The following is a 27217-nucleotide window of genomic DNA, read 5'->3' as shown; positions in this document are numbered from 1 at the left end:
AGAGATCCGGATCGACTGGAGGTGGCGGACTAGAGGACGGGTTCGCAAGACGACTGGCGCGGGGCGAGGCCACACAGCCTGCGGAAGAGGCTCTAGCACCGCCGCTTGTTCCAGGAGCCGAGGCGTGTGGGTGGGGCCGAAGTGCCGGGGTCCCGCCTCCTCCTCTCTCTTTCCCCTCCCTCCCTCGCCTCTAGGTCCTGGGCCGGCGGACCCGGGGGCAGGCACTACCGGGCTGGACGACCTCGACCCGGCTCCCGGCGAAGCGCTGCGGAGGAGCTGCCCGGCGCGGAGACCGGGTACGGGCGAGCCCCTGCAGCCTTCCCCTCGGCGCTGGGCCGGCGCAGAGCTGGAGCATCCGCGGGGACCCGGGCACGGAGGACCGACGGCCGGCTGCCCCGCGCCCCGTGCCCCGCGCCCAGCTGCAGGGGCGGCGGCGACATGTACGCGCGTGTCGGCCTCCTGCTGCGCGCCCTGCCGCTGCTGCTGTGGGGCGGCCTGGACGCCCAGCTCGCCCAGCGCGTAGGCCAGGAGCTGCGCAGGGAGGCGGAGGTACGCGGTGTGTGGGGGGCGGAGAGGGTCCGCGTGCTGGAGACCCGCCCGAACTTTGCAGTCAGGCCACCCAGCCGCCCCATCTGAGCTGACCATCGGCGTGACCCTCCCTTGTCCTCCTCACCCTTCGCACTTGCACACAAAGAGCCTGGGGCAGCATTCTCTCCCCTCCCACCCCATCACCCTACCCCACCCCCGAACCCCAAGCCAGGGCTGGAACCACACGGGCAGGCGGATCTGCACTGATTTCCCAGGACAAGGGGAAGGGGCAGCGAAAAGATAGGATAGACATGCAAGAACTGAGGGAGAGGGAACCCCTACACCCCAGTTTAGCGGGGAGCCACTGTCCCTCAACGCCTAGTCTGGGAGACTTAGCAGTTCATTCATCACACGCCCTCCCCAAGTGTCGGACGCTGCGGAGACTCCCAGATTGCTGGCGAGAGCGTACTGCTGTCTGGCCCTGGCCGGGGACACAGGGAACAGCTCTGGCTTCCTGGGCCGGTGCTGCCCCTGACCAGCTGGGGCTAGTGAGCGCCCAAGCTCAGAACTTTCTGCATCTGTAAAATGGGTGAGAGTAGCACACACTCTCTCTCTCCCTTTTTTTTTTTTTTTTTTGGCTGTGCTGTGCGGCTTGTGGGGTTTTAGTTCCCCGACCAGGGTTTGAAGCCATGCCCCCTTGAAGTGAGAGCGCAAAGCCCTAACCACTGGACCGCCAGGGAATTCCCAAGAGTAGCATACTCTTAAGAGTTGCTTCTAAGGAGCTTTAAACAGTGCTTCAGGACTGAACTGGAGAAAAGGGGGTGGGGAAGTGGAGGTGAACCTTAAAGATTTCCCATTTCATTTTCCTCCTTTGGACTCAACTGCTTGGTGTAGGTTGCACAAGGGGAATTTTTGTGAGGTGGGGTTAGAGGTGAACTTGGAACGTCTACTTTCTAGATATAGGTGATTGTAATAATACACCAGTTTCATTTCTTTCTTCCCCAAAGGAACATCACTGTCTGTGTTCTTATCTCTTCTCTGGATTAGAAACCGGGGTCACCACTATTTTAAGGAGAAGGGAGGCAAATAAGTTTTAAATGACTGAGCCCAGCACTTTGCCCTGAGACTCTTACAGAGCATCTTTCCTGCTGTAAAACTGCCAGTTGTGAGCTTCTCAGTATCCCCACTCCCCTCCCCTAGAAGAGAGAGACATGCTGAATTTAAGAACCCTGCAAAATGAGGAGGACTGCCTCTGAACCACTCTTCCTTCCACCAGCCCTTTCCCATTACTGCTCTGGAATATTTGGAAATGACCCTGCTTCCACAAGGGGGTCCTCTCTCCAACTCCTTCACTCCCTCCCATCCAAGCACTAGTCTCTTGCTCTGTGCTCTCTGCTTTTGCACATTCGGGAATCACTTTGTTTCTCTGAGTTTAGAGTCTTACAACATCAAGTGCAGAGTCCTCCTGGCCCCAGGAGAAGGCTTCTGTGTACCAAGCCAAGTCTTGTTAAGAGTTCCATCCCACCTCCCCCCAGGTCTGGGTCCCAGGCAATCCTTGGCGAGAGAACAGAGACCCTATCTCTGCCGCCCATGCCTGCGGTGGCCCCAGATGGAGAGAATTTCATCTTGGGGTGTGCTTGGGAAATGTAATATCTAGCCGATTAAGTCTCTTTCCATCTATTTAACATAACTGGGGGAAGGGGATTTTTTTACCTCTGAAAGCAGGGAATATTTTAAAAGCATAAAGAACTCTGGAAATGTGTAATGGGGGTGTGTCCCTATATGCATATATATATATGCAAATTGTGTGTCTGTGTCGGTATGTCTATATGTGTTTCTGTATATGGTCAATTGCATGGGCTTCAGTGTCAGGCAGACCTGTGTGCAAACCATCAGTAAATTATTTAACCTCTCTGAGCCTCAGTTTTCTTCTCTGTGTTATGGGGGTTAGTAATGCCTATTTCACAAGATTTGGGTGTGGTTTCATGAGATAACATATGTGAAATACTTTCTAGGCTCAGCACGGTACCTAGTATGTAGAAAGCAGTCTATCAAAGGAAGTTGCTCTCAATGTTGTTCTTGTTATTTTAGAAAACAGACCTTCAAATTAAAGTCCTGGCTTGGTGACTAGCTCTCCTAGAACAATAATACAGGACAAAGTATGTAAGACAACAATTTTCAGCATTTGACAACAGGGCTATAATTCTTAAGAGATGGTGTTGCAGTTACTATGGCTACATTAAAATTACTTCAAAATTCAGTGAAGTAAAAGAACCATGTATTATGTCCATAGATATTGTGGGTTAGAATTTCAAACAGGGCACAGCAAGGCAGCTTGTCTCTGCTCTGCAGTGTCTGGGGATGGAACCATCTGAAGGCTGTTTACTCACCTCTCTGGCAGTTGACACTGGCTGTCAGCTGGGGGCCTCAGTTCTTCTCCATGTGGGCCTATCCACATGGTCTCTGCATGTGGGCTAGTTTGGCCTGCCTCCAGACATGGTGGTTGGGTCTCCAAGCTGAGAGCTGAGAGAGAGAGAAAAGAGAGTGAGAGATGCAGAAGTTGTATCTCTTTGTGACTTAGACTAGGAAGTTGCATAGCCTCACTTCTGCTGTACTCCACTGTCTGGAGTCACAAACTCCAGGTCAGGGGGTGGGAACACAGACCCCACAGTTGGTGGGAGGAGTGCTGACGTCACATCGTAAGGAGAGCATGAGGATGAGAGATGTTGGGATCATTTAGGGAAATACAACCATCCACAGAAAGGAACCTGCACAAAGTGAGCCCCCTGATCACCCTGGCTCTTTGCTCCGGTTCATTTCCCTGACCGCAGTGCAGGGAGCCAGACCCCAAACAAAGCACGGCAGTCCTGCTGAGCTCATAGACAAAGGTCAAAGTTCAGGAGATGGAAAGAAAGAAACAGTAAAACAGCTGTGTGATCTTAAGCTTGTCTTTTCCCTTCTCCAGTCAGCAGATTCCTCTTATGTAAAATAAGGGAGTTAAATTTCTTAAATGATTTTTAAGATTCTCTCCAGCACTAACATTCTTTAACCTTGGTATGTTTGTACGCCTTTGCCTCTGTGTGTATGTGTGTACACATTTCATCTACCTATGTCCGTGTCTATCTATCTGGATGTCTCTGTGTGTATTCCTGTGCCCTGCATACATGGCTCTATGTGTCCCCTGTGTGCACACAAAGAAATAAAATCGAGGGCTTTCCAGAGTAGGCTTTGCCTTGCAGGGGACTGACTGCTTACAAAGCTGCATTGTGAACAAGTTCATTGTTGCCCACTTAGGAAAACTAGAGCTGCTCACAACATTCGTGAGCAGGAACAGTCTCCGCTGCTGAGTTGCAAGATTGAGAGTTAATGAATGACATCATCACCCTGGCCGCCCTCCCATTCCCAGCCAGGCCCTATCCTGTTCTTGGGCAACACAGACTGTCCCGAGAGATCTATCTACCATGCATTGCTCGGACCTTCTTTAGCACAACCCGGCAATGTGTCCAGGACCTGCCTTCCACTCAGTAATCATGCATAACTGCACGGCTATTCCCAGTGTGCCAGTGCAACAGGAAACTGGGTAGTTTGTTTCTCCAGGGAGACACTGGAGCTTCTGTGGAGTATCCACCACCAGGTGCAGTGTCTGTTTCTCATACCACAGATCCATTCATTTTATTTTGTGTGAGTCAGAAACCCAGAAGCCCGGGCATGGAAGCCTTTCCCAAGAGCTCAGCTCAGTGATTCATAGGGGGCAGACGAGGCTCTGAAGTGTCCCAGAGGACCACAAGTTGATGGAAAAGCAATTGCCAAGCCAGTCTGAAAACCAAGACATCTATTAATAGGAAAAGCTGGATGGTGGAAGCAGGGACATAGAAGGGAGAGATTGTTGGACAACTCCTCCTCAATACAATCTTGGTTAGGACATTATTTTGTGCCTTAAACTTCGCCCCACACCCAGTGAGGACTATGGGTCCATACAGTCTGGTTATTTGGCATTAGAAAAAAATACAAGATGGGATCTGGATGGAGACTGGCCAGCTAATGTTTTCCAACTTCCTTAAGGATGGAAAATGAAAGAGGGCACGGGGATTACAGTAAGAGGTATCTAAGTTATACCTAGACAGAACTTTGTGAATATGGGACCAGGGACAAGGGAAAGGAGGAGAAGAGGAAGGGAGTCAGACAGAAGGGAAGGGGAGGTCTTTGCCCAAAATAAAGGAAAGGGGCGGAGCTTGTCCCACTGCCCTGAGAACTTCAGTAGGTTTCAGAAGTCAGAGAGCAAAAGCAATACTTTGTGGAAGCAGACGTTTGTCTTTGTGAAGAACACACTTGGGTGCTGTTGAATACCTGTGGCTTGTCAGAGGGCCCCTGTGGCTTGTCGTGGGACATGTGATCCTAGTCTCTTTGGAGTCCCCTGCCTGAGCAGGTTCTTCCCTCTGCTCCACCCCTGGGCCTGCTCGTGGAGGAGACAGAGGGGATCCAGCTAGAAACACCCCCAGTTTTACCTTTTTTATATTTGAGGGCCATCTCCCAGTGGTGAGAGCAGCTTGGACCCTGCTCCTTCGGTTTTAAAACCTCTGAGTCACTTGCTTATTAGGTGTCAGAGGATTTAGATTCAAGTATGAAGCACTACACTCCCTTGAGATTTACCTTCCTCATCTTTAAAATGGGAAGAACAACACGTGTCCTGCCTATGTTCTTGGAAGGTAATTGTGAAGCTCAAAGAAGGTGAGATACCCCGAAAAGCTTTACAATAGGCAAGAGCTCACTGTGCTCCTGACTACCAGAAAACGTTTTTATTTATGGGACATGGCAAGGCGGAACATCAGCTGCTATCCCCTGCGTCTTGACTTGGCTAATAATGCCACAGGTGTATCAGATGATAAACACAATCACACAGAGTCACTACAGAAAGAGTGGAATCATAGTGAAACATAATATGAGAAGTAATAGATCGTAGGTGAAGAACACGGTTTCTGCATGAGCTTGCAATTCTTTCATTCTTGGTTTCATTTTTTGCTGCTGCAATTCTTTGATATGGAGGATGTCATGGCCACTCTGTGGACAGGAGACTGGAAGCTGACCCCTCCTAGACTAATCTACCAAAGGTCCCTTCCAGCAATGAGGCTCCGTGACTATAAATGGAAAAATAACGTTTTTAATGGAGCAACTATCATAAAGCTTTCCCAGAGCTGCTTCTTGCTGGATTGTCACGACACTCCTGTGAGAAACATAAAGCAGTAGTCCCACCCCCATTTTATATTTGAGGCACAGCTTTATATATATATAAAATTTTATATATATATATATATAATTATAGCTTTGCCATAGTTCACATAGCTAATCAGTTGCAGAAACAAGGCTACAATAAGAGAAGGAGCTGGAGTAGATCTTAGCTCTAATCCAACCCCCCCCCCCATTTTATAAAAGAGGAAACTGAGGCCCAGAGAGGCACAGGACTTGCTTAAGGACACACAGTTCACAGCAGCACCAAGAATAAAACTCAAGACACTCAGTCCAGGGCTCTTGCCCTGCCGGGTTAGTGACTCAGAGCTCCGGGGTTCATTTTGCTACACCTCATTGCTAGTCTAGCCCTGCTCAGTAATGGCCAGAATTTCCCCTTCCTTCAGGCACTGAATGGGCTGGGCTCTACACACACTCCCAGGACAAGTCAGGACGGATGAAGGACTAGAGCCCCTGGAATTCTGATGCCTCTCAGCTTTCTGGGTCTGGGGAGAACCGTCTTCATTTTCCCCAAACACCACAGCCACCCCCAGGGCTTTGCAGAGGCGACTCCCCAGGGAAGTGGCCCCAGCCCTGACCGAGTGGGTGAGGCAGGTTGGCGCAAGCTTTCAGACCTGAGCAAGGTGAATCACTGGGGGGCACAGCCCTCCAGCTTCCTCTCCATGCAGCTCCAGCCCTGGGCTCCATGGGAGAGAGGATGGGTGGAGGACAGGGCAGAGAGAAAACCTGATGTTTGAACTGTGAGGCAAAGAGGAGCAGCCTGGGCACGGCTTCCACGAAGGGGGACAGCGGTGATCCCAGGTGGAGCTCGGAGAGCCCCCGAGAGAGCACAGGACACCCTCCCGATCCTGCATCTTCTCCTGGGATCCCTCTGCCACACTGTCACCTGCCCTACACCCCTGCTCTTTCTCCCAGGCAGACGAGCATTTCTCTAACCTTCGCAGGGGAAAACAGGCACGGCAAATGGGCAAGCAGAAGAGGGTTAGGGAGGCCTGCAGGAGCAGAGGGCATCTCAACCCTGCCTCCTCGTCACCCCGGGATGTGGGTCTCCCTCCACTCAACAGAACTTCAGGACACTCAGTATTAAGGGCCCCCTTCCTGTAATTAAAAATGTTTTAAGATATGTGCATAGTAAACATAGAATAAGTATAAGGGAGTTCTTAAGTCCTGATAACCCCCATTATAGCACTTCGTTGCTTTTATGGAAATATTAAGTGTCAAATTCTTAACATTTCTTTTACTCATTCTTTTGGTGTCTTTTGGCTGGTGTCCTGGATACTTGCTTACTCTGCCTTCTGGAAATTCAGCTCTGCCTTGAAACCCACAGGTCAGCCCAGGACTTCCCCTCTGATGGACCCCTGAAAAAAGCCTCCACCCCCATCCTGCCCTCCACCCACCTTGCCTGCCAAAGTCCCAGGCACGGCAGCCCAGCCAGGAAACAGGAGACGCCGCTAGTCAGTTTCCCCCGTCCTCCCCCCTCTGTCCAAGGCTTCCGAGTTCCTGAACGGGAGCCAAGTCCCTGATAAGGGCTGGGTGGGTTTGGGGGGAGAGGCACAGGGAGGGCCAGCCTGTTAGCCTGTGACCCAGTCTCTCCCAAGTCACTCACTCAGCAAAACTGCTTCTAAGGAAACAATTCGCTGACTTCCTTTAGAAAGCCACTCTGTCCATCGTCACCAAGGGAGAGGGAGGAGGCATGGAAGAGAACCAGGCACCTGGCTGGGGTGAGGCAAGTCTGAGATAAAGCACCTAGAATAACAGAGGTGTAACTGCCTTGTTCAAAGCACTTCCCGTCTTATAGATGGGGTGCATTCCAAAAGCCTCTTGTTAATTTCCCCACTAAGGTAAATCAACCTGATCAACTGTTTATTGAGCATTTACTATATACCAGACAACTATGCTAGATGTACATTGCTATATTTAATCCTTCTGAGAATCCTGTGGGGTTATTTCTGTTCTCACATTGTGAGTGAAGAAATGGAGGCTCAGAGAGGTTAAGTAGTTTGTCTCTGGCCATCCAGCAGGGTCATGGTTGGGAACAGATTCTTGATTCCAAGACCTGTGGCTATTCTATGATGCCACACTATGTTGAGCAGTAAAGAGTCTTCCAGATTAAGTCCCTAGAACTCCTTTAATCCATTTTGCATCCCCAAATGGTGTACCTATGCAAAGGGAAAGAAGAAAACAATAGTGCTGAAATACTAATAAGTTAGCGCAGGAAAACAATAAAATGGACTTGGAAAGAGTTTGTCTAGAATAAGCGTTCCTTATGGAAAGTGACTTTATTGAGAAGAGGATGTGGAGGTCTCTGGAGACAGATATAACGAAATCCACAAAAAGGAGGCGGGATACTTGCAAAGGTTTAGAGGCTTGCCGGTCCTGGCTCTTAGTGTCTGGCTTCATTCCCAACTTGTGCCTTTTCCTTGACGCAGCAGCTATGATTGGAGTTGATCTGAGTTAAGAAATACAGCAAAGAAGAGAACAAGGAAGACAGAAAATTATTTCTGGATAGGTAACACAGCAAGGAGGGGTAAAAATGAAGAGTCGATGTGTGTCGCTATAAGAATTCAGCAGCCGAGGTGATTTTTTTAATCCATTGGTGGAGTTTATGGGTGAGAAGTGCAAGCAGGGAGCTTAGTGCATCATTCCCCTGAAGGGCAGGACTGCTGATAGGGATGGGCAGTGAGTCACACACTTCCTTCCACTGGCTTCCAAGAACTATATCCAGCTGATCTGTTGTTGGCCTGGAACTGAGTCCAGGTTCTGACTTTGATGCCAGGACTCTTTCTGCTATAGCTCATAGACCTTGTTGGGAAAAGGGATGAGCCTGGGCGTGATGTATGTGACATGGGCCCTCGGAGACCCAGGGAGGGGAAAGGGTGCCACACCGTGGGAAAGCTGACCTTTCTCTCTCCCCCAGGCATTCCTGGAGAAGTACGGGTATCTCAGTGAACCCGTCCCCAGTAGTCCCGCCTCCACGCGATTCAGCAATGCCATCAGGTAAGACAGAGGGATGTGGAGGACTTGGTGGTGCTGGAGTGCAAAGCTCCGGTCACCTCCTCCTTCCTCTTAGAAGGCTGGTCTCCCACATGTGCCCAGGGGGTCACACTCCATTGCTCCCTCCCTTGCCCCCAGCATCCTGCTGTCTCCAGGGAAGCTCCCTGCATTCATCCCCACCAGCCAGCCTCACACTGTGGTCCTTTATCTCAATTCCTCCTAACAGGGAGTTCCAGTGGGTGTCCCAGCTGCCCATGAGCGGGATGCTGGATGCTGCCACGCTGCGCCAGATGACGCAGCCCCGCTGTGGGGTGGCAGATACCGACAGCCAGGTGGCCTGGACCAAGAGAGTCAGTGCCCTATTTACTGGACGTCGGGCCAAAATGAGGCGAAAGAAACGCTTTGCCAGGCAAGGTGAGCACTGTTAAAATGTAGCTGGGCTGGGATTCCCCAGCGTCCTGAAGCCCCATGGCCAGAAAAATACGTCTCATCCTCGGACTGGGCTCTGTGAATAACCTCGCTCCCCTAGGGTGGGTGAATAGGACCTCTCAACCCAAGGACCATCTTTGTGAACACAGATATTTAAGTCAGAATTATGCCTAAATTGATGAATTTTCTTTTTTTTAAATTTTTCTTTATTTTTTCATTTTAAAAAATATTTATTTAGTTAGTTTTTGGCTGCGTTGGGTCTTCGTTGCTGCACATGGGCTTTCTCTAGTTGTGGCGAGCAGGAGCTCTCTTTGTTGTGGTGCGCAGGCTTCTCATTGTGGTGGCTTCTCTTGTTGCGGAGCATGGGCTCTAGGCCTGCGGGCTTCAGTAGTTACAGCACGGGGGCTCAGTAGTTGTGTCTCGTGGGCTCTAGAGCGTAGGCTCAGTAGTTGTGGTGCACGGGCTTAGTTGTGCCATGGCATGTGGGATCTTCCCAGACCAGGGCTCGAACCCGTATCCCCTGCACTGGCAGGCGGACTTCTAACCACTGCACCACCAGGGAAGTCCCTAAATTGATAAATTTTCATTGTGCAAGTATTTTCCAGAGCAAACCCCATCAAACCCACTTAATGCCTTGATCAATTTGCTATGTAGGGCAGTTAAACCATTGCCAACATTTTCCTTTATATTTGACTGAAGTCATTTTCATCAGAATCGATGTTTTTTCAAAAGCATTATTCAACAAAGATGTGATTCATCGATCAGTTTTATTTTGACCACAGCACATTTTTTAACAGCGTTATGGAAATACAATTCACATACCGTAAAATTTACTCAAAGTGTACAACTCAGTGATTTTTAGTATATTCACGGCATTGGGCAACCATCAGCACAATCTAATTCCAGAACGGTTTCATCACCTCAAGAAGAAACCCCATGCCCCGAATGGAACAGTCACTCCCACTCTCCCGCTTCCCAGCCCCAGGCAACCGCTAATCAATCTCCTCTCTGACTCTGCAGATTTGCTTATTCTAGACATTTTCACACTACAGTTTCTGCCATTGTGATTTTCCTTGTGTAGTTTTGGGTTTTTCCTTCCCTTCCCCTCCTCCACTTCCTCCTTCTTTGTCCAAATCCAATCTTCCAGGATCCGATGTTACAGATCTACGATTTATGAAGGAGATTTGATTCTTCTGTCAATTCTTCATCAATGACAAGTTTAACTGTGTGTGATTTTTTTTAAATTTATTTATTTTATTTTTATTTATTTTTGGCTGCATTGGGTCTTTGTTGCTGCAGGCGGGCTTTCTCTAGTTGCGGCCAGCAGGGGCTACTCTTCGTTGCGGTGCACGGGCTTCTCATTACAGTGGCTTCTCTTGCTGCAGAGCATAGGCTCTAGGCACGCGGGCTTCAGTAGTTGCAGCACGTGGGCTCAGTAGTTGTGGCTCACGGGCTCTAGAGCGCAGGTTCAGCAGTTGTGGCCCACGGGCTTAGTTGCTCCGCGGCATGTGGGATCTTCCCAGACCAGGGATCGAACCTGTGTCCCCTGCATTGACAGGTGGATTCTTAACCACTGCACCACCAGGGAAGCCCTAACTGTGTGTAATTTTAACATCTTGTTTGTACTAAGTCTAGTTTTCTCTGCTCAGTTTTCACAGTTTTCAAGATTCCTAACAAGATGGGGTTGCTCAGTCAGGTTCTCATCTCATTCATTTTACTGTGAGCGCTTAGGGCCATTGCCTCTTTTAATTTGCATTAACTACTCTGGCTGACAATACCCATTATGAACAGAACAAGTGGCACACTGTTTTTATTTCTTAGCTAATTCGTAAGGAAATTGTGACCTGTTCCCCTCAGCTGTTGGGGGATGTCTGTTTCCAGGTACTTGCCAATCCAGTTCCACTGTGTCTACACATCCAGCCACTCTGGGTCCCCAGTACTGTATGACCGCATTCTGGTAAAACAAGGAGGAGCGATGGGGTCCAGACTCTGGGCTCAAGATGTCCTTGGGGTCAACATGTTCTGCATCCCCCAGTGTTTCTGGATGGCAGAGGGGAAGGACAAGGTAGAATGGGGGAGCGGTGTGAACTGGAGCAGCGTCCCTGGATCCAGAGCTCTGAGTTTAGCTGTGTGACCTGGGCCATGTCACTTTGCTCTGTTTCCTCATCGGAAACAGCTTGTTCAGGTTGCAAAGGAGAGGCGCTGATTACTAAGGGGAAGGGCTTGTTGTGAGAATATGGTGGAAACTGGGGCAGCCCCGGATAGTCTCAATAGCGACACTTCCAGCCTAGAGTCGGTGTCCCAGAGAATTGAGACGATGCTTCCTGGGCACTCAGGACATGACCTGAGCATGAGGGATGTTTCCTCCAGGCAGCATCTCTTCTTCTCATGCCCTAAGGGAGGAACTGATGGAGTCCGTTTGTCACTGTCCAATTTGGAACATCCCTTTTGGACGGAAATTCATGCTAAGGCACCTCCCTCTCCATCTCATTATCTGACACTGACCCCTGGTCCAGACAGCAGTGGCCAGACTAGACAGAGAATTTCTCTCTTATTCACAACATGAACCACAGCAGCTTGAATTCTTTCCCTCCTGGGTGGGAAGACATTCCCTAGAAAAGAGCTGCGAGCTTGGCAGGCACCAAGCACTTCCTATGCCTTAGGAAAGAAAATGTGATAATAACAGTTAATACACACTGAGCCTTTATGATCGTGCCAAGCATGGTTCTGAATGGATTAACTCATTTAATCCAATAACAACCCAATGAGATGGGTACCATTAGTATCCTCATTTACAGATGGGGAAAATGAGGGACAAGCAGCTCGAGCAACTTTCCCAGGGCCACATAGCCAGAGCGTGGCCAAGCCTTCTTTTCACTGGGAGGACTGTGCGATTGCCGGATGTGAAAAACCCAGAACGTGGGTAGGGGCTTAAAACGGGATGTGGATTTCTAGGCCAGTGACTTTCCATTATGCGGGTCAATGCTATACCGATGAAATTGGGTTCCAGGTTTGCCAGATAAAATACAGGATGCCCAGTTAAATTTGAATTTCAGATGAACAACGTAACTGTTTTGTTTTCACACACTTATACTACAAAAAGTATTTGTTGTTTATCTGAAACTCACATTGAACTAGGCATTCTACGTTTTCATTTGCTAAAGCTGGCAGCCTCATTCCAAGCACCAGCTCCGGACTCTGTGCCTGCAGGGCTGATCTTCAAGGTCCCTGCTCCCTCACAGGGCTGGTGGAGGTGGGGAGCCCCGGGGCGGGGAGGGGGGGTGTATCTGGATGGAAAACGAAGGAGCAGGGATATTTATTGAGCACCCACCACATGCCAAGCAGCTTTGTGCTGCCTTTTCATTTGCTGTTTCACTTTTACCAGGAGGTGAGTCTTACCAACCCCACTTTGCAAGTAAGGAAACTGAGGCTTGGAGAGAGTCTGTAATTTGATACGCGAGGTTGTAAGCAAAGGGGCTGGGATTTCAACCCACGTTCTCTCCACAGTATCAGTTGCCTGTGGGGAGTCAGGATCCCAGGGTCCCCCCCCCCCCCCAGGCAAGAGTCTAGCTCTCTGCCCTTCCCCATCTCCTTTTCCTTCCCTCTTCCCTTTTGAATTTTGGAGCAAGGGTGTGGTGGCTGCAGTGCCAGGTGCTGCTGTGGCCTGAGGGTTGCCATGGAAACCAGCCCTGCCTGGTCGGGAGTTTGGGATGGGGGCCTGAAGTGGCCAGCCTGCTCCAAGGACACAGACCTACAAGAAGACAGGGATGAGGGCTCAGGCTGCTGGCCAGGCGGTTCCTTTCTCACCAGCAGCCCCACCAAGGACCCCCCCATCCAGCTCTACTCTCAAAGAAAATTAGTCTCTCAATACCAGTCCTATCTGTCCTCCCTAGCCTCCCCACTTCTTGCCCATGGAGTGAGGGGCCTCCCTAGCTGCAAAGAGGCAGGAGGAGCTGCCTCACACTTTTCTAGAAGCTTGAAGGTTTTGTGGGCGGTGGGGGAGAGTCTGAGAGTTGGTCACCCGCAGCAGGGTGTGAAAGAGCCCAACGCCAGCCTGCCCTGTGCCTGGTGAAACTTACGATTCAATGAGAAGTGTTATTGGTACCTCGGGAACCCTCAGGCGGCGCCTCTGGCCTTCCTCCAGGCTTTCCTCCTCTGCCTTCCTTAGAATCCTTCCCTTTTCCCTCCCTGAGGGTTGGTCACTGGCTGGGAGGGGTTGGGTGGCTGCCAGGCCCAAAGGGGTGAGAGAAGGGACACCCCCAACCCCACTTCCATGGAGGATGGAGGGGGAGGGAAAGCGTGCTCAGCTCTTCTGCCAGCTGGAGAATTCAGGAGAATTTCAGCCTGCGCAGAGCCCCTGCTTTGACCCAGAGGAGGGACGTTTAGGCAAATTTATAAGCCTTGAGTCTTAGCAAACGGGCCTGCTTATCTGTGTGGTACAGTGGCCGGCGCACTGGATTTGGTGTCAGGGCCCGGGCTCAGGGCCTAGCCCCGCCACTCACTCGTTCTGAGGCCCTTCCTCCTGGCCTCAATTTCAGCAAACTAGAGCAGAGAGATGGATAAGGCGATGGCCAAACGTCCGTGACGTCACTCCTCCTGCCTGGTTCAGGCAAGGGTACCCCCAGGACAAAAAGGCAGGAGATCTGAACCTTCACCTGCCCGCCAAGGGGAGACGGGGCCCTGTCCTCTGGCCTGGCCTCCTAGCACAGCCAGGCCTGCCCTGCCCGCTCATCACCCACGCTCCAGGGACTCTGGTCCATTTGGGAAACTGAGACCCAAAGGCAGCATGATTCTCGGCTGCTCACGGGAGTCCTGCCTCCAGAGCTGTAAGTCTTCCACAGTTTCAGCCCCTGAGCTTGCAGGGCTCAGAAATAGCCCACGAAAAACTCTGGGATCTGGACCTTCTGAGCACCCTGGTCCTGGGTGCAAGGCGAGCTGCAGAGGGACACGGTTGACCTGGGGCTCGGGCAAGAGGCCAGAGTCTCAGGCCTCAGGGAGGAACTGCAGTTTGAGGCAAAGGAATAGGAACTCTTAACTAAGTGGAGATGGAAAAATCTCTCTCGGTCAGTGACAAACACACCCTTTGTTCTTATTTGTTTTCACCTCAGAGCTCTGCAGAGTCCCTGAGGAAGTGAGGGGGAGGGCCAGAGGTCAGAGAAGGACCTCGAATAAATGGGCCTTGTGGTCTCTGGTCAGCAGCAGGCCCAGGGCACGGGAAAGGGAGCTGGCAGGAGGGTGTGAGGGGTGGAGAGGAGGAAGGGGGAGAGGGCAGGCATGGCTGTGGCCCCCGTGGCTCCACTCCGACACGGTAGACAGGGGCTGGGATTCGCTGCCAGCAAGAGACGCAGCACGGTTTTCCAGCTCAGCCCAGATTGTAGGGAAGACGGCCCCAGACCCAAGACTCCTTCAGGTTGGGGACTCTTCCTGGGTAGAGGCTGCTTATCCCCTGTCATACTGGGACCTCCCCAGGTCGAGCCACTGGAGTAGGGACCGTGCAGGACAAGCGTAGTCTTGTCAGTCTGAGAGCAGTGTCTCCACAGCCAAACAGGGGACTTCCCATTTGGGCTGTGGTTCCTCCGTCACATCAGGGACTTCCTGGAGGAGGACCTATCTCCCCATCAAAAGAGTCCGCAGGGAGCAGCCCCAGGCTCTGCAGCAGGTGTGACTGATGCGGCCTCTCTGGGTGGCAGGCAACAAATGGTACAAGCGGCATCTCTCCTACCGCCTGGTGAACTGGCCCCAGCACCTGCCTGAGCCGGCAGTTCGGGGGGCCGTGCGCGCCGCCTTCCAGCTGTGGAGCAACGTCTCGGCGCTGGAGTTCTGGGAGGCCCCGGCCACAGGCCCCGCTGACATCCGCCTCACCTTCTTCCAAGGGGACCACAACGACGGGCTGAGCAACGCCTTCGATGGCCCAGGTGCTGACACAGAGCCTCTCTCCCACACGGCAGGAGGGAAACCCAACTAGGAGAGGCAGTCTGGGGAGGGCAGTAGAGCCTTCACTCCCTCTTTGGCCTTGGCCAAGCTGCAGCCCCCTCTGAAGGACCTTCAGTCTTCCCATCTGTAGAATGGGAACAGTGGTCCCTGCCCTATTAGGTGCCTCATGGCTGAAGGGACGGTCACATGAGGTTCTCCATGGAAAGTGCTTTGCAAACTCTAAAGAGTATTATCTCTTTTGGGAGAACCTTCTGGGGTCTTGTCCCCTGCCTCTAGTCAGGCCTGTGCCTCTCTTGTTCTCCAGGAGTGAATGTTCTCCAGACCAAGGCTCTAAAAACATCCAGAGGCCACCACAACCCCACTCCCGCCCTCCCACCACCCACTGCACAGTCACTGCCACAGGGCAAGAGGCCTTCTACCCTCTCCCTGCCACCTGCTTCACACACCCACAGCCCAGACTGTCTGCCCCTGACCTAGAGGCTTACGGCTGCAATGTAAACCACTCTCCTCCCCTTCTGCCCAACACTAGCCTTCACAACCTGAATGCAGGCCATCTGTGCATCTCCTCCCCACTAGTGAGGCGAGGAGACCTGATCAGGCCCCTTCAGGGTGGGGACTTAAGCCCTTGTGTCGCCTGGGTACTTGGGCCCCACCTCCCCTGCACTCTCCTGCTTTCCATCAAGCCCACTCAGAGCAAAGCCCACTTCCAAGCCCTGCTGCTGAGACCCAGGGTAGGACTGGGAGAGATTTAGGCTCTTCAAGAATCCACATGGGGGCTTCCCTGGTGGCGCAGTGGTTGAGAATCTGCCTGCCAATGCAGGGGACACGGGTTCGAGCCCTGGTCTGGGAGGATCCCACATGCCGCAGAGCAACTAGACCCGTGAGCCACAGCTACTGAGCCTGCGCGTCTGGAGCCTGTGCTCCGCAACAAGAGAGGCCGCGATAGTGAGAGGTCCACGCACCGTGATGAAGAGTGGCCCCCGCTTGCCACAACTAGAGAAAGCCCTCGCATAGAAACGAAGACCCAACACAGCAAAAATAAATTAATTAATTAATAAACTCCTACCCCCAACATCTAAAAAAAAAAAAGAATCCACATATAGCACCCACACGTGCTTGCATGTAACTCACTTCACCCACGATATCTCCATGAGACATTGATATCCATACCCAGGTCCCCAGGTGGAGTCTGGTCACTAAGACGGCACTGGACTGGGAGTCAGCTCTCTGATTTGAGAGAGGTGTTTTGTCTGAGTTCAAGTCTTCTCCCTTCGAAACCTGCCCATCTGTCTCCCAGGATTATTGTGAGGGTTAAACAGAAAGGGCTTACATGACTCGAAACAGCTTGGGGCATATTCAAAATTAGAAGCATGTATTCCTCCTACAAATGACCAGCTCTCCACGCCCCAGGAGGCTCCCTTTAAAGGCAGCCTCCCAACTTTTGCCAGTCCCCTCTGGCCTGGGCTCCAAGAAGGCAACGCCAGAAGGACCTTCAGTGGGCTTCTAGGCCAGCATCATTGCAGTGCTGTCTGCCGACTCCTGCGGAAAGTGAATTGTGAGGGGGTAGGACCCTAGAAACTGCAGAATTGCATCTGGGGCCCACTACCAGCTTGAGAATCACTGATCCAGCCCATCTCCCTCTGCGCACTCCTATTACAAGCAGGGAAGCAGGGAAGTAGAGACCCACACAGGACCCTGGCAGAGGGAAGGCAAGAGTGAAAGAACGCAAGAATATATAGACTTTTTTTTTTTTTTTTTTTTGCCCCGCTGCGTGGCATGCGGGATCTTAGTTTCCTGACCAGGAATCCAACCCGTGCCCCCTGCAGTAGAAGTGCAGAGTCCTAACCACAGGACCGCCAGGGAAGTCCCCTACATATGCTTCTCTCTCCTTTTTTTTTTTTTTTTTTTTATAAATTTATTTATTTTTGACCGCGTTGGGTCTTCGTTGCTGCACGCAGGTTTTCTCTAGTTGCGGCGAGCGGGGGCTACTCTTCGTTGCCGTGCGCGGGCTTCTTATTGCAGTGGCTTCTCTTGTTGCAGAGCACGGGTTCTAGGCACGCAGGCTTCAGTAGTTGTGGTGTGCGGGCTCAGTAGCTGTGGCTCGCTGGCTCTAGAGCTCAGGCTCAGTAGTTGTGGCGCACGGGCTTAGTTGCTCCGCGGCATGTGGGATCTTCCTGGACCAGGGCTCGAACCCGTGTCCCCTGCATTGGCAGGCGGATTCTTAACCACTGTGCCACCAGGGACGTCCCCCCTATATGTACTTATTAATAAATAAGCTATACCTACCCATAAATACACTCAGCACCCAGATCAAGAAACAACATTACCAACACCCCAGAAGTCTCATTAAGCCCCCTTCGGGGGTAACCACTGTCCCTACTCCTAGATCTCTTCGAAAGTAAGTAACGGTTAGTACCTGCGGTAGACACTAAGTATTACATGTAACATACACAAGTACACACATCCCTTTTTAATACTCAGAACAACCCGTGAGGAGCAACTCCCTTATCAACATGCCCATTTTTCAGATCTAAAATCTAAAAGCTAAGACACAGAGAGGTTAAGCTATCTGTCCAAGATCACACAGCTAGTAAGGGGATAAAACCGGGATTGGAAGCTAGGCAGTTTGGCCCTGTGCTCTTTGTACACCACCGTCCCTCTTAGGCTTCCAGGCCCCATAGCCTAGTCATCTGTTCATTGCTCCACACTTCAGCTTCTGCCAGACTTAATTAGGAGGGAAATTACTCATCAAAAACGCAGCCATACACACGCCAATGGCATTTGCGCCGGGCGGTGGGAAGTTGGGGGGTGTCGCGGGCGGCGGCTCCGCCTGACCTCCTCGCCGCTTGTAGGCGGCGCCCTGGCGCACGCCTTCCTCCCCCGCCGCGGCGAAGCGCACTTCGACCGCGACGAGCGCTGGTCCCTGAGCCGCCGCCGCGGGCGCAACCTGTTCGTGGTGCTGGCGCATGAGATCGGCCACACGCTCGGCCTGACCCACTCGGCCGCGCCGCGCGCGCTCATGGCGCCCTACTACAAGAGGCTGGGCCGCGACGCGCTGCTCAGCTGGGACGACGTGCTGGCCGTGCAGAGCCTGTATGGTGAGCCCCCGGCGCGCTCGCCACTGCGCTCTCCCCTGTCCCCTGCGCCCCGGGATCCCCAGGGCTCGGACACCGGCTCTTCAAATAGGATCCCCCATCCTAAGCGCAGGAAGCTGGCCTCCCCATCACAGGTCCTTCCCGATGCTGAAGCTTCGGGCTCCCCTCAAATCTTGAGAAACCTCATCTCCTGCTGTGCTTCACCCGCATGCCTGGCCTCTATCATCCCAACCAATTCCTGGGCACAGCCCTCCTCTGCGTTCCAGTTGCTGATTCCTGCCCGACCAGGGCTGCGCAATTCCTCTCATATCCCTGCCCCATCATCCAGACCCAGTCCTCGGTCCCACCCAGACCCCAGAGCCCTCATTCCTGCTCCCAGCTCCAGTGGCTCTCCCCCAACATTTCCCTCTCCGTGAGCTGATGCCCACTTTCCCCCAAGCCTGGGCCTCTGCCTGGCGGTGGACTTAGACAAGGTCTTCTCCCGCAGAATGAACTGACTGGTGCTTCCCAGAGGTTTATCTGGACCCCAGCCCGGGGCTGTGACCCTGAGTACCTGGTGTGGTGGGCAGGGCCAGGATCCCTAGGATCAAGTACCATTCCATCGGGGTTAGCAGTTGCTCTTGGGCAAAACACTTCCCCTTTTAGAGTCCTCGGTTTTATCTTCTGGGGGAAAAAGAAGGTGGGGGGGATAATAATTGAAGCCCTGCTTACCTCCCAGGGCTGTTGTTCTGGTGGATATGAACATGCTTTGTAGTCTAAGAGACCTACACAAAGGTAATAATAATAGCTGCTATTTCACGAGTGTCTACCATGGGCCAGACACTTAACACACCCATGAGGTATCTTTTTATCCACAAATGAGGAGAATGGGGCTCAGAGACGTTAGATAACTTGTCCAAGGTCACCCAGCTAGGAAGGTGCAGACCAGGATTCAGGAGCTGGTGCCGAATTCTAAGCTTGGTGGACTCTGCCTCATTCTCATAAGTGAAGTATAGTGATGTCATTATTATAACTGCTGTAATTATCACAGCCCAGGCCCCTGAACTCTGCCCTCCCGCCATCTGCATTGTCCAGGACTCAGGGAAGAGGACCCTCTGCCCTTTTTAGTTCCAAACCCTTGTTTGGTTCCCCCACGATTTTACCCTTTTCCAGACTGTTCGGCAGGAAAGAGGACTTCTGAGTTTGGTGCTATGGTTATAACACCAACAACCAAGGACAATTCTTAACCCCCCACCCCTGCCCTCCTTCCCTGCCCCTCATGTCAGATAATGAAACGAACCAAGGGGGAGGTCTCGAGCACTCAACACACCCCCAACCAGTGTGCGTTCTCTCCCGCTTCCCTCCTTCCCTGTGAAGGGAAGCCCCAGGGCGGCTCAGGGGCCATCCAGCTCCCTGGAAAGCTGTTCACGGACTTTGAGGCCTGGGACCCCCACAGACTCCAAGGAAGGCGCCCCGAAACCCGAGGTCCTAAATATTGCCACTCTTCCTTCGATGCAATCACTGTAGGTAAGATGGTCCCGCGGGTTCCTTGCTTCCTTCTTCCCTCCTCCTCCTCCACATCTCCAGGGGTCTCCGGAGCTGGAGTACAAGGTTGGGGGATGAATTATAAAATCCAGAAATCCCAAGTCACAAGCATTCTGCAGGGTAGCAAGCCCACGCCAAGCAAAACGCTGCTTCCTGCTGCACTTTCCCCTCTGCCCCAGCTGTGCCTGCTGTATCCTCTCTGCTGCATCCTCTCTCGTCAGTTTGGGAAGCTGGGTTCTAGGGAAGCACCTTCCCTGGAAAGAAGGCAGGAGGCCGATGGTCACTCCTCAACTTTCTCTTGTCTCTGGGCAGATGGGCAACATCGACTGTACATATTTCAAGGGAACCAGTTCTGGGAGGTGACAGCTGATGGCAACGTCTCAGAGCCCCACCCACTACAGAAAAGGTGGGCAGGGCTGCCCCCCCATATTGAGGCTGCCGCGGTGTCATTGGAGGATGGAGACTTCTACTTCTTCAAAGGTACCAGCCCTGGGGCAGATGAGAAAATTGAAGCCTAGAGAGGGGAGGAGTCTGCCCAAGGTCAAAAGAGGGGAGGAGTCTCAATTCCATTCTGAACCTGTGGCCCCAGAAACTCTCCCAGGAGATTCCTTTAGTGATGGATTGGGGGGCACAGGTGTCACGGTTGTCCCAGAGAGCGGGTGGGAGAGTTTCAGAGAAGAGTCTAGAGGGAAGCAGAGGGTGGCTCTGAGCTCTGCAATACAGCAGAAGGACAAACCTTCCTTGGACTCCTGGCTGTGTGAGTCTGGGCCTGTCACTTAACTCTTGGAGCTTGAATTTGTTGAATGGGGAAAATAATCCCTCAGGCTTGTTGGGGAAGGAGGATTAAAAGAACATAATGTCTGAGGAATGTGCAGTATGAGAAAATTGTGTTCATTCATTGATTCAACAAATATTGAGTGCCTTCTACAAACTCGGCTGGAGGTGTTGGGATACAGTAGTGATCAAAACAAAATTCCCTGCCCTCACGGAACTGTTGGTAGTAATGGCCGTGGAGAAAGCCCCTGGACTTCCCTGAAGTCTACCACTCCCCTGGGAGGGCGCATGCTTCCTGCCTGGGTTGGGGAGGTTCCTTCAGAGCAACCTGCCCTCTGCGGACACCTGCTGGAAGTGGAGGCCACAAGAGTCCCTCCTCTACTGTTTACAACTGATCTATTTTGATTATCACAAATACTGACCACCTTGGACTCCAACATGAAGGGGAGTAGGAATATGGGGGGACAGAGGTGGGGTAGAGGACCAAAGGGCGAGCGCACCAACTCACGCTGGCTCTGCCGATGTCCCACAGGGAGTCGATGCTGGAGGTTCCAAGGCCCCAAGCCAGTGTGGGGCTCCCCACAGCTGTGCCGGGCAGGGGGTCTGCCCCCCCACCCGGATGCTGCCCTCTACTTCCCTCCTCTGAGTCGCCTCATCCTCTTCAAGGGCGCCAGCTACTACGTGCTGGCCCGAGGGGGGCTGCAGGTGGAGCCCTACTACCCCCGAGGCCTGCAGGACTGGGGCGGTGTCCCTGAGGAGGTCAGCGGCGCTCTGCCCAGGCCCGACGGCTCCATCATCTTCTTCAGAGATGACCGCTACTGGCGCCTCGACCAGGCCAAACTTCGAGCAACGCCCTCGGGCCGCTGGGCCACAGAGCTGCCCTGGATGGGCTGCTGGCACGCCAACTCGGGGGGCACCCTGTTCTGAAGATGCCCCCACCTCTTAGTGAATTGCTGGCGCTCTCTCGTGGCCAATGTGTATCCCCAGCCCCAAGGGAAGCCTTGAGCTTGTCTGGAAGCCTCTGAGCCTCCCTGCAGAAGTCCAGGCAGGAAAGTTCATCTGCATTTGTTCCCTGGAGAATGTCTTTGTGCTGTCAAGACATTGATCTTTGTGGGATCAATTCGACGAGAAGCCGAAAAGGACCCCAGACCCCACGGCCCTTTCCCCAAAGACTCATTCCTCCCCAGGCCTTGGGGATTTTGTTTCTTCCCCTAAAGGTGCAGTTCCTGTCCATGAGGCCACAGCACTGGGCAACCAGGAAGGATGCAAAACTCAATGGAGAAGTTGGGACCACTTTGCAAGACTGTCCCTTCCCCTCAGGGCCTCCTGGCTCCGTCCTTGGAGGCTTGTGTCTTATTTAATCAGAGGCCCCACCCCCAGGAAGATTGGATGGATTGAGTACAAGGGTCTCCAACCTCAGGAGTGTCAGGACCCAGAACAAGAAGGAGGCCGATGCAGGCCTGCCGGGCCCTGTTTCTTTCAGGGGTTGGGGGGAAGGCTGGAATAAAGAGGTGCTCCCAGCTGGGGGACCTGGAGGGGGAAGCAGCCTTCCTTGGACACGTTTCCAGTGAGAGCAGGTGGGTGTGGATGCCACGGAGGCTGCAACCATGTTCTTCCGGTCAAAGCTGGGACCAGGGAGTTGTGCGTGTGTGTAGTTGTGATAGGGAGAGGGGCCCTGCCTCTCTCCTCAAAGATCAAAATATCCTTCGTCCACCTCATCCCCCAGGCCAGATGAAGGACCCTGTGTGGCAGGAGGAGGACAGGGGCCTCTCTGGAGGTCTGCACAGCTGCAGTCGCTGGGGGCTCTGCAGGCCGGGAGAGCTTCGTGCTCACAATGGCCCCATTCTCCTGGCCACACACGAAGCATTCCAGGAGCTCCCGCTGGCCGGCCGAGAATAGCTGGGATTCCTGGAGAAGGACCCAGCTCTCCGGCCTCCCAGTCTTCTGTCTCAGCGGCTTCTGGGGCCGGTTCTCTAGTCCTGCCCCCTGCACACCTGCCAGTGCCTCCTCTGCACACACACTGACCTCAGCCAGACCGGGCTTCCCGCGGGAGGGGAGGAAGGTCCGGCCAGCTTCAGCCCTCAGCTGCCCGTGGGCATTCCTGGCCCGGCAGCTTCATTTTCTTCTCTGCGCGGTGGGGAGAATGGCCTTTGACTGCCCTTGGCTGCAAGTGCTTTGTTCCGCCCTCTCCGGGGGGAGTTGCAGGGAGGAGGCTCTCCGCCTGCCCTTTTCCCTCTGGCTTGAACCCAGGGGAAGGGGAGGAGGGTCGATCTTTATTCCACGCCCCACCTCAAGGCACTGACACTTTGATTAGGGGCTTTATTGAAAGATTTGAGGGAAGGGGCAAGTTTCCCAGAGGGGTTATTTTCTCTAGGCGACGCCTCTGCTCACCGGGCCCGAAGGACGTGAAATACCCCAGAGATGAGCGTGAGGCTGTACCAGGGGGCGCAAGTCAGGTGGGCGGTGGGCACTGCGTGCTGACCCGGGCGCTGGGGCCCTCGGGAGGCGCTGTTGGAGGAATGGAGCTCCAGGTGATGTTGGGCTCCGCATTGATGACAGGTGGGCCCGGTCATCAGCGGTGGGCCTGCTGGGCTGCTCGGAGTGGGGCGCTCCGGGAAGGCGGCTCTCAGGTACGTATTGGAGAGCGCTCCGCGTCGGGGCGGGGGAGGAGAGGGTGGCGGGGAATTTGGAGTCAGGCGAGGATGGAGGGCCACAGAGACCGGGGATTGGGGGGCGCTCAAAGGCCCACGGCAGCCCCCGCGCCTCCAGAAGCCCGCGCCTCCGGCAGATCCGGGTGCTCCAGAAGGCAGTGCGCCACGTAGCTCTGCGAGCTGTGCAGGTTCCTGCACTTCTTGCAGAAAAGGATCTCGCAGCGCGCGCAGCCCCCGCCGCGCAGCCGCCGCCGCCGCGTCTCCAGCACGCACGGCTCCTCCGGGGGGATCCGCTTCCTGCGGGAGGGGGCCGGGGCGCTCAGGGCACCGCGCCACCAGCTCCCGCCCGGGGCCCTGGCGCCAGTACATCCCGCCCCCGCCGAACGGCGCGCCCTCACCTGTTGGCGGGAGGGGCCAGGCCGCCGAGCAGTGCTAAGGGGCTGAACCAGCCCCAGAAGCCGCTGTCCGCGCTCCGCAGCAGCGCCACCTGCAGGATGCTGGACTCCTGGCTCAGCGGATAGTAGGACACGGAGCCCCGCTCCCGGCCCTCGCCGCCCTCCGCCTCCCCGCCCTCCGCCTCGCTCTCGGCCGCGCGTTCCTCCAGCAGCCTCTCCTCGTCCTCCTCCGGCGCCTCCTCCGCAGCCTCCGCCTCCGCCTCTGCCTCTCTGGTCCCGGGCTGCTCCAGCTCCTTCTTCCACAAGGGGATCTTCACGCCTGCGGGGGCGGGGGGCGGGGAGGAGGTCGGTGAAGGGCCTGGGTACCCTGGTACCCTGACTGTTGCCCACAGCCCGACCGCCCGCCCCCCCCCAAAAAAAAATAGGCAGGCGTTCGAACGACGGTGCGCACGAGATGCCCGGAGCCAGCAGGATTCCAAGAGAGGGTTACAGAGTGTGCAGGATTTCCTGGGCAAAGGAAGGCCTGGTTTCCTAGGTCCCCGCACTTCATAGCTGAATACTCGGGGCAAATCACGTCGCTTCTGTCACCTCCGTTCCCCTATCTGTAAAATGGGAAAAAGTAGTGCCTATCCCAAGGATTACTGTAAGGCAGGTATCAGATCGAGTGTGTTTGAAGCGCCTGGCTCAGGGGCCGCGGGAAGCCATCAACAAACAGGTGCAATGAGCCTTGCGAACCCGGAGGAGATGGCGGTTCATCACCACCTTCCTTCTAATTGGCTCCGGGGTGGGGACTGATCTCTGTGCAGGCTGTCAATAAACATTAAGTGCACTGATTGGAATTTTAATAGGTGGTTTATATTTTGTTTTCTGGATGGAACGGGATTTCCGTCTTCAAAGTGGGCCATACCTTAAGAAAGCCCAGCAACACCTGCAGCGGGGTGGGCAGGCAGGTGGGCACACAGCGCCTCTGCACTGTTAGAAATGGACGCCTCTGATGAGCAAAACAGGAAAAGTGCCCCTTATGAGCGGACTAAATAGAAGTTTTCTTGCCCTCCCACCCCATGGGCAGACCGATTAGGAAAAGGCTGCCCTAGGGGGGAGCCAATTAGAAAAAGACGTCTATTCCTCCTTCTAGGCTTGACCTGAACCGCCAGCTGGATTTCAGCCACAACTGTCCCCCTTGCTGGTGTTCAGGACACAAACTCCACAACCCCAAGCGGCAGTCCTGGCAGGCGGGAAGTTCTTGGACTGATGTGAAAGTAACACGGCCGCCGCCGGTAGGTGTCCACCACTCACTCAGCAAACACTGACCCAGCCCCACCGTGTGCCCTGCTGGCTGCTCGATCTGGGAAACTAGACTTGTAATGAAAAAAAGGGGGAGGAGGGCAGGGAAGACACAATTCCTGGGGTTTGCGCTGGAAAGGTCTAGAAATTTTTCTATTGATCCCTGCCCATCATGATTAAAGAGGTTGGAGACAAAGCGGAATGATAATATAGTGTTCCAGCCCACATGTATTGAGCACCAACTGCACGTAGTCACCGGGCTAACCTCTTCATACATCATGCCCCTTCATCTTCCTGACCCTCTCAGGCAGGTGACGTGGTAGGTAACAGAGGGGCCTCTGAATTTCAAGACTTTTGAAACCTTTCAAGAAAAGTTGTTTCAAACATTCTGCCAGTTCTTGGTATTGCTAAATGTGGAGAACCAAGATCCACTGTACTTTTTTTTGGCCACGCCGCATGGCATGTGGGATCTTAGTTCCCCAACCAGGGATCGAACCTGTACCCCCCTGAAGTGGAAGCCCAGAGTCCTAACCACTGGACCGCCAGGGAATTCCCAAGGTCCACTGTACTTTTATTTAGGAAATATTTAGGAAATTATTTAGGAGCCTTCTGGTTGTGAAAGGCCAGACGTAGTGCACAGCCAGAAAAGGGTGCTGGGAACATTTGGGGAGGATGAGGAATTGGAAAGGAAGGTTGGGATTTGGGGGCCCAGACTATGGAGTTTAGACTTTGTCCTTCAGCAGTGGGGAGCCACTGAACGTTTTGACACAGGGATGTACTCAGAGCCATCCTTTAGGATGTTCCCTCTGACAGGAGGAGACAGAGAGACCTACTTAGGAGTCATTACAGTGGTCCAGGCCAGAGAAAAGATCTGAACAGCAGCAGGTGAAGATGAGAGAGCAGAATATTCAGGAAAGAGAGAGAAGAGGGCTTGTACATGGATGGGTAACTGAGAAAAGGTTGGGCTTCTACTCTGGGATTGCCATGGTGATGTGTTGATTGGTCCGCCCTGGAGTCAAGAGACCCTGTCCTCCGGCCCCACTCACCGTGTTTATCCATTCTTCCCAAAGCTGTGCTGCCCTCTTCCCTTGATCAGGCACTGGGATGAGAGGAAGTTCCCACAGAACTTGGTCTGGTCTCTAGGGCCTCTGTTGGATTGTGAGGGGGCGGGGCTAGAACCCCACCTGCCCATAGGGTTCCACCCCAGAATAGTTGCCTTTTCTAGAGCTTCCAAAAGCACCCCCAAACAGTACCTTTTCTCTTGGGAAGGTATTAAAGGGATAGAGAGCAACTTTGGCCCCCAAAAGACTGGGGTCAAATCCCAGCTTTACCACATAAACATAAAAGCTATTAGCATATTACCTTTCTGACCCTCAGTCTCTTTATCTGTAAGTCAGAGATGGCAGTGCAGTACCAGACTTTACCTGGCCCACAGAAAACACTTAAAGCATTATGTTTATTTGCATCACATTTCCTCTTTCTGTTCTATCCGTGTCCTTCCTCACCCTTGCTCCCCAGCCTACCGACTTCCAGCACATTGCTTTAGCTCCGAGAAGCAGAGGACATGGTGTGAAGTCCTGTAGGAAGCAGAACTCGGGCAAGAGCTGGGTGGAGCTCCTGGATGTTCTGTATGTGTGTGAGAGAGCTGGGGCTGGGGAAGGGAATAAAATCATAGAAACTTGGGAGACTCCTTCTCTTCCTGGCCTGACAGTGGGGTGTGTTGGCAGAGTCAGGGGCATGGAGAGGGGCAGAGGATGCAAACCCAGATCTGGAGAGTCTCAGTCTGATGGCATACAGTTGCTGGAGTCAAGGAGATACCAGCCTGATAGGGGAACATGATATGGTCCTCCATCCAGGTCTGAAGCGGGGCGATGGGGTCTCTTCCTTCAGGCATCTCCTAGTTTGGTGGAGCCAGTTTGATGGGAGGTAGAACAAAGTGGGCAGACCAGTCCCCAGGAATCTCATGGGGGCAACACTGTCAAGAACTGTAAAGAGTCTAAAACTTTACCCTACTTGCAAGTTAGCCTGCTGTACTTTCATGGGTGCTGCCAAAAAAACATGAGACTCCTGGGTTGGAGAGAAAGGACCTCATTACTCAAGGCACAGCAGCATCAGCATACCTGTGTCATCTCCTCTTGGCCCACTGTCCCATGGGTGCTATAGGGATGGGTGCCAGGGAATACCTGCATATGCAGTCATTTGCATTATAAGAGAAACCCTGAGCTTAGGGAACCCTAATCTTTCATGCTGGGCAGTAACCAAACCTCTTCTTTGCTCCAGAAAAAGACACTATCTCTACTTCCAAGGTTGTTCACTATATAAACACCCTTGAAAAGTCAGTACCTCTGCTTGCAAGACATGCAAA

General features: G+C 53.3%; 2 protein-coding genes across 6 annotated transcripts; one reads left to right on the top strand and one right to left on the bottom strand.

Moving 5' to 3' along the window:
• On the top strand, nt 1-25134 carry MMP28 (matrix metallopeptidase 28). 5 transcript variants are annotated; one of them, XM_033431530.2, is made up of 9 exons: nt 445-549; nt 8205-8348; nt 8690-8769; nt 8993-9180; nt 14886-15110; nt 17982-18227; nt 19581-19730; nt 20061-20228; nt 21055-25134. In XM_033431530.2, exons 4-9 carry the CDS (start codon nt 9021-9023, stop codon nt 21447-21449), a joined length of 1344 nt encoding a protein of 447 aa, XP_033287421.1. In that variant the 5' UTR covers nt 445-549; nt 8205-8348; nt 8690-8769; nt 8993-9020; the 3' UTR covers nt 21450-25134. The 5 variants fall into 5 exon arrangements, with proteins under 5 accessions (XP_033287418.1, XP_033287422.1, XP_004271749.1 ...); XM_033431529.2 differs by having other exon boundaries at nt 472-549; nt 8202-8348; XM_004271701.4 differs by lacking the exon at nt 8205-8348 and having other exon boundaries at nt 10-549; nt 21055-22661.
• C19H17orf50 (chromosome 19 C17orf50 homolog) lies at nt 23260-26053 on the bottom strand. Its single transcript, XM_049702284.1, has 3 exons — nt 25899-26053; nt 23572-23887; nt 23260-23470 (listed from the first exon to the last, which is right to left on the bottom strand). Exons 1-3 carry the CDS (start codon nt 25909-25911, stop codon nt 23260-23262), a joined length of 540 nt encoding a protein of 179 aa, XP_049558241.1. The 5' UTR covers nt 25912-26053.
• Between the last annotated feature and the right edge of the window lie 1164 nt (nt 26054-27217).

The sequence above is a fragment of the Orcinus orca genome, chromosome 19 (genome assembly GCF_937001465.1).
Source record: "Orcinus orca chromosome 19, mOrcOrc1.1, whole genome shotgun sequence".
In the NCBI taxonomy this organism is placed as follows: domain Eukaryota; kingdom Metazoa; phylum Chordata; class Mammalia; order Artiodactyla; family Delphinidae; genus Orcinus; species Orcinus orca.
The sequence above is the reverse complement of the archived record's forward strand: the minus strand, read 5'-3'. Positions and strand labels throughout refer to the sequence as shown.

What these genes read in the sequence shown, in the direction of transcription:
- MMP28 (XM_004271701.4), top strand. Translation starts at nt 439, where the DNA reads ATGTACGCGCGTGTCGGCCTCCTGCTGCGCGCCCTGCCGCTGCTGCTG. An exon ending in AGCTGCGCAGGGAGGCGGAG is followed by an intron (nt 550 to 8,689) that starts GTACGCGGTGTG and finishes TCTCTCCCCCAG; the next exon opens with GCATTCCTGGAGAAGTACGG. An exon ending in CTTCGATGCAATCACTGTAG is followed by an intron (nt 19,731 to 20,060) that starts GTAAGATGGTCC and finishes GTCTCTGGGCAG; the next exon opens with ATGGGCAACATCGACTGTAC.
- C19H17orf50 (XM_049702284.1), bottom strand. An exon ending in CTGGCCCCTCCCGCCAACAG is followed by an intron (nt 23,471 to 23,571) that starts GTGAGGGCGCGC and finishes CCCCTCCCGCAG; the next exon opens with GAAGCGGATCCCCCCGGAGG.